Source organism: Leuresthes tenuis, unplaced genomic scaffold (assembly GCF_036924035.1).
Source record: "Leuresthes tenuis unplaced genomic scaffold, fLeuTen1.0.hap1 SCAF_15, whole genome shotgun sequence".
In the NCBI taxonomy this organism is placed as follows: domain Eukaryota; kingdom Metazoa; phylum Chordata; class Actinopteri; order Atheriniformes; family Atherinopsidae; genus Leuresthes; species Leuresthes tenuis.
Window position 1 is genome coordinate 14483151 of NW_027325369.1, and position 6709 is coordinate 14489859.

At 39.6% G+C, this 6709-nt stretch overlaps 1 protein-coding gene across 1 annotated transcript; it reads right to left on the reverse strand.

Annotated features, from left to right (window-relative positions):
• Nucleotides 1-328: 328 nt before the first annotated feature.
• Nucleotides 329-6120, reverse strand: chp1 (calcineurin-like EF-hand protein 1). The gene is made up of 7 exons (XM_072365053.1): nucleotides 5908-6120; nucleotides 5554-5626; nucleotides 4547-4627; nucleotides 3884-4011; nucleotides 3696-3757; nucleotides 2767-2889; nucleotides 329-1739 (listed from the first exon to the last, which is right to left on the reverse strand). Exons 1-7 carry the CDS (start codon nucleotides 5972-5974, stop codon nucleotides 1686-1688), a joined length of 588 nt encoding a protein of 195 aa, XP_072221154.1. The 5' UTR covers nucleotides 5975-6120; the 3' UTR covers nucleotides 329-1685.
• Between the last annotated feature and the right edge of the window lie 589 nt (nucleotides 6121-6709).

A 6709-nucleotide genomic window follows, 5' to 3' on the forward strand; every position in this document is an offset into this window, starting at 1 on the left:
GTATGTTTTTTCCTTTTAAGCACTTTGTTAAAATTGAATCATTGGAGTACAAGCCTGAGGTAACAGACCTTTAGCTGCTTTTAATTAAAATTTTCAAAATTTGTTGCCTTTGGGTGAATTTGAGATCCTTTGGACATTTGTATCTGACGCCGATATTTATCAGTTCAACAATTAACCTGTAACTTGAAAGAAAACGGGTTCATCTTTATGGAAATGCTCACTGTCACTGCTCTCAATCATATTTAGAATTTATGTAGCCGCTCATCATTTCGTTTAGCGTACGTGTACACAAGTACACACGCACACGTGTACACACGCACACACACACTTTTCTTGGTACTTATTTTATTCAAATCAAATTCATGATTGATACCCAGAACACCACCACGTAAGGAGAGAATCACATCTGACTGATCACATAATGATTAATAAAATGGTTGAGCGGCTTTTCCTGCATTAAGCTGTGGAGGGTGTAATGATTTGACAAACTCACATTAAAGATTTAAAAAAAAAGAAAAAAAAAAAAGGGGGGTTTGACATCCACACTCTGGTTCATGTACACAAGCCTTCACAGATCAGATATCTTTTAAGCATTTGATTCTCTTAAGCATCTGTAGCAACTCAGTGGGGACATAAATTACAAGAAAAATACTGAGCAGTACTTGAATCAACATTTTTCTTTGCCACAGTAACATTCATCGTGGAGACAGAAGCGTACTTTGTAATCTCCAGCTGATCTAAATCTACAGATTTAGTGTTCCACCATCCAGTCTCCATAACAGGACCCAACACTCAAAGCCAGGCTTTTATTAAGTCCTAGAAAGGCTGAAAATCTTCTTGAAAGCAGTTCAGAGTGGCAGCTAAATTCTTCTGATACGAAATTTAGTAACTGTTGAGAAAGGTACCAAAATGCTAAATCCACATGCTAAACTGTACGTGAAGACGTCTTTGCTGCATTATTTGCTTTGTTTAAAGTCCGACAATTGAAATGGACAATTGTTGGAGTGGATTAACATTTGTTAGGTTAACCCATATGAAAACTAAACACACAAACAAGGCTATGGGCTCCTGATTACTGCTGAAAATTATGGCAACCAAAGCCATGGCACTTGCATCACACAGTGAGTAAAACAACGTGTGGAGGAGATCCTGCTTTGCTTTAGGCGACTGACTTCCGGCTGGCTGAAAATCAGAACGTGCCATTAAGCATAAAAAACGCTGACTTGTCAGAAGTGGAATCACATTTAACACTTTGAACTATTGTATATTTGCACAGACAAAGAGGCATGTACTAAATATGAGTGGAAGAGCATGACTGAACTTAGAATAAACATACTCATAGCAACAACAAAAAGCTTTATAGTACCGCCCAATAAAATCACTTTACCATGGGGAAAGCTGAATGGCAAAACTCACTATAACCCTTGAGAACTTTTCTAATAAATATTGTTGCATTATTGGGAAAATATACATAATGACATTGCATAAAACAGCCCAAGTCACCCAACTTTTCCCTTTGTTTACAGAGCAAGGCAGAAACTCACAATCTATGACCATCTACCAAATGCTCTGTCTGATGGCAATTACTACTAATGTGGGGGCCCAGCAGCCCGCTGAGAAGCTGGAGGAGGTTGTGTCCTGACGTCAGAGAAGTTCAAGCTCCACTCAAAATGTGAAAAATGGACTTAGTGCAGAAACCGGATGCTCATTTTCTGTTCCACATCCACCTTTTCCAAGACCTGAGAAAACAAAAGACGGAACAAGTTAACTCTTAACCATAAAACGTATCAAGACTTGGTCACACCTGGTAAAGGAAAGGCAGTAAAGGAAAATGACAACAAATGCAGAGGGCACGATGAGGAAACTATTTACTCAGGGAACAGAGCAGAATTTGGTCAAACGTTGGTAGGGACATCAATAATTCTTTGACGTCTCCAGCATGTGAGATCACAAAAGACTCATGAGAGCAGCTGTGGAGAGAAACTCGTCTACAACCAGGTGAGCAAAACAGTTTAAATCACCAGGGCTTGTCTGCATGACAGATGAAACTACGTAATAAGAGGGGAGTCTGATGAGTGGGATTAAGTTTGGTGAAAAATCTTGTAGTGTATGACCACATGCTGCAGATCAGTCATGTTGTGTGAACATACTAGGAGAGTAACAGTGTGTAGTTGGAACATTGCAACTATCTGAAAATGCTGTAAACATTGTAGTCTGAACTTGGTTTTAGACCACTAAAGACCCTTGTTAACGGATGGTATAAAGAGGGCCAACAGCACTGCAATTTAAGTGCACAACTAAATAAAGACTGTTGACTTTTGTATTAACTAAATCATAAAAGAAAATGAAAACAAAATCTTTCCACAAATTCCAAAACACAGTTGCTAAACCTAAAAAAAATCACCCTAAAAGTAACTGAAACCTAGTTTAACCTTATCAAAATTAAATGTTCACACTTCTCACCGCAAATAAACAAACAGCCCCTATTTTTACATATGCAAAACCATACGGTACCATGTAAAATCTCTTCTTAGAAGAAACACTTCCTTGTTGAATGTGAGGCTTATGTTTGTGTTGTGCTAAAGCCTCCAATACTAAAAAAAAACAAAAAACGCATGCGCATGTGGTCGTGGCACCTGGTTTTAGAGCTTTAAATCAAAAAGAAAATTCAAACGGCATCTTTTTGTTGCTCAGAGGAAACAACCTGGCCGTAAACTTAAGGAGTGCGAACACAAGTAGTGAAAACAAGGTGACAACAAAACTTGCCTTTATAAACTCACTGAAGGAAATACAGCTGTCTCCATTCGTGTCAGCCTCCTGGATGGTCCTATCGGCAATGCTGCCAAGCTGTTCATCTGAAATGTTCACACCAACCATCATTCGTAAAACCTGAAAATAACAAATAGTCTCATTATACCCAATGAATTGTGAAAAACAGCTACTCATGAAGGTTGAATTATATTACCACTGATGTGGTGAAATGTTATGAAAACAAGGGTAATGGTACATGTATTGTAGCAACACATGATAATTTGTAGTTATTTTAGTTCTTTGGCAAGTGACTGTAGGAATTACACGATTACAAAATAACAGAGCAACATATTTAGGGAAAGAGAAGGGCACAAACAGTACTTTGAGTTGCATATTTAGTCTTGTAGGCTTGTGAATGAGATGAAGCATGTGACTGAGAACTGTTTTGCGCAAAACAAGGTATGTGTCTGAGTCATTTATCCCCCAGCTTACACCAATTATAGGTCACACAATGTCACCAAATCCAAGGTGGCTTCACAGAGGGACAACAAATAACAGAGGGAACACACAGGAAGCCAACATACAAGATAATATACAGCCTGGGAAAATAAATAAATAACAGTATTTAGTTAAGGAGAGACATCATATTATTATCAGTAAAAGGCCAAAGACATTGAAGTCCTGATCCATGCTGAAGTCTCTTGAAAAGAGATTACACAATAGCATTTGTCTCTTTGACTTGTTGCAGAGCAAGTCAGTCCAGCCAACTTCAAGTCGGTCCCGTGGGCAGTACCATTTTTAGTGGCAAAAGTAATGGATTTCCACAAAGTAAAGAAAGTGAGTTTAGAGTCTATTATTGGACATGATGTGACAGATTTACTAAGAGTGCAACCAACAGCAAAGCGAGTCAGCATCCCCTCCCCGTGACAAACCTACACACTCACCTGCAGCAGCTCATCCCGAGATATTTTGTCATCTCTGTCCAGGTCATAAAGACGGAAAGCGACTGGAAAAACAAAAAATATGCAAGTCATGGGAGACACACCACAGCCTGCATGACGGAACCCTGTGAATGTTCATGATACAGCTTGGTAGCGCCACAGTTTCCCGCCTGACTGAGCTCAACACTCACAGAGCAGCTTGTTTGTCCTGCTGTTGAGCGGCTCCGAGGCGGCAGCGTTCTTGTTCTTCTCATTGTCCTCGATTGGCCTGAAGTGAGCCAAGGTGCGCATGAAGCCCCTGAAGTTTACCTGGTCCTCCCTGAATACAGGAGAGAGCAAAAAAAAAAATAGAGGCGTATTACAGCTCTCCGGTTAAAAAGGCACTGACTCGTATTACATACACAAGGACAACTATGTGGCACCACAACCGTGGCAACATAAAAGCAATGAACAAACCGGAACACCCCCGTACATTTTAAACTGGCTTGAAAGAAAAACGGCCAAAAACCAGAGAAACAAGAACCTGTCTGAAACCATTAAAAACCCAGGTTTGGGGTTACGCCTACACATCTGACTTTTTGGGATTTTTAATGACACATCCAAAAACATCTGTTTTTTTGGACTTCCTCACCAATTCGAAAAAGCCAAAACATCTCTCCAGCATTCACAACAAACCCCATTTGATTTATTCTACACAGAGTTGGCAGAAGGAAGTGGGCCTCTCATGTTTACAGCCACTGAGCCACAACTGAGAAGTACCACGGTTCAGCTCTGTGGTCGAGGCCAGTCAAAACCGCAGGAGGGTGCGCACTTACAAGAAGAAGGAGAAGAAGAGAATAAAAGAGAAAACTCACCCTTCGGGAAAGAAGGCATTGATGATTCTGTCTCCTAGAGGATTGATGGCCAACTCGGGGATCCTCTGGAAATCCTCTCGGCTGTAAATATCAGGAAGTGTTTATTCAAAGCCTCGTGATAATTTGACTAAGCTGCAATTAAGAGCATCAAATAATGTACAGAGAGTGAACCATTCGTTGTATTAATGATAACGGTGGCAGCAGAATATAGTCGTTTTTTTTTTGTTTAAATAAAAGTCAGACTTTCTGCTGGCAAAAATAGGGAAAGATGTCAACGGGAATTCTGTGATCAAGTTTTTTGATCCAGCGGATGAGGTGAATACAAGTCGACGGAGGTATATGCAAAAACTCAGTGTTGTGTCAACTTGTAAAGGATAAGGAAAAAGAACAACCCTGGCATCTGCTGTGCCTGAAAGCACCAGAAACAGTACAAGCAAAACCAAGGACTTGTTATGTGTAAACATGACATCTTTAGAAAACACAGAGTTCCGTGAATTTACATAGATGTTTCTTTTTTTCCTTTTCCAGCCCTTGAAAACTGAGGTGCCAGCGACTTGCCATAATCGAGTCGAAGGTCTCTGTCAAACCAAGATTTGTTGCTTAACCACAACCACAGAAATGTCACACACACTGAGGTCTCGACTGTCTACTCAGTGACTGCTATCAGTTAATAAGCTGCAAGGCAAACTGCTTTAATGCCAACTGAGAAATGTATGCATGAACAAGCAATAGCTTGCCCAAGTTTTGTCTGTAAATAGCGACGCGGACTCAAAAATAGTGGCATTAAATCATACTGAGCAAATCTAAAATCCATACTATTTGTTCTTCTTTTCGGGAGGTCTGGCAAAAGTATGTCACAAAATTCTGCAGCTGAAAATTCTATCACCCTCGACTGAATTTCAAAAGCTGTGCCATGACTGCTATAATCATTCATGATGAGGATTAACCATTAATCTGCTATCTGTAATGGAAGCTGGTGAGTAGCATTTGGCTCGTGTATTGCTTACCTCAGGGTGCCGTTTTCGCCTTTATCCAGACTGGTGAAGCGGCTGTACAATCGAGTGATTTGACTGTGGGAGACTGCCGGGAAGACACCAGAGAAGCAAAGATGTTCAGCCCTTCACCTCAGCACTGCATCTCATTACACAACACGGGGCTCTATTAAGTGAGCCTTAATGGTTACCAGTTCAGCACCAAAGAATAAGCACAGCACCCAAAAGTTACTTAGGGTAAAAATGAGCAGAAACTGTAGTATTTACCTGCAACAAATAACATAAAATGGGTAACTACTCAAGGCAGCCAATCATTTGGTCATGAGTCCTCATTTTTATAGAAAATGAATTAGTCTGAGCTCAACTTACAGCCAGTCTCCTTCTTTATTTCTTCGATTTCTTCTTCTCGAAGTAACGTAGACGCCCTGGATCCCATGATGAGGCGTTAAAACCCAATCGACTTGCTCGCCGTGTTGTGAAACCGGGCCAACTGTAAGTGAACCTTGACAAGAGACGACGTTAAAGTTAGCTGACGAGCTAACTGAACGAGCTAAAAAAAAAAAAAGAAAAAAGAAGACCGACTTGGTTAGCAGCGACTGTTTAGCTGTAAAAAAAAAAAAAACGCCACGGGTGGAGTTCAAGTCAAACAGCTATTCTCCGACTCTGTACGGGCTGTTAAAGTTGTCCTTCGGTCAGTCGTAATTTCATGTTGCCAAATAGAGTTTCGATCAGGTTATCTTCCTGTTTAATATAGTGGGTGGGATTAATGAGGCCACCTCCCTGGAACGATAGTGTCATTGGATTTAGGTACCCGAGTTTTTAGCCTGCTTAAAATGTTCACAAACAAACGTTTTAAAAATTGTAATTTTATCTTGGCATTAGTTTTAAAAAAAATTTAGTGGCTGAGGAAAAATTATTGGTTGGAACATAATCCTGGTATGGAGACTGTTCTATTCATAACAGTCATATTTACTGTCGAATGTTTAATCTTTGTTTTACATGGAAAATATTTAGACTTAATCAATTTAATTGAAAATATACCATTTGTTAATTAGTTTATTTATTTATTTGTATTGTGTTTAATTAATTATAGTATTCAGGACCTATAAGATAGACGAATATAATCGTTAAAGGTGATTAAAACCCTTTTGTTAAAATGATGAGGCTCTTT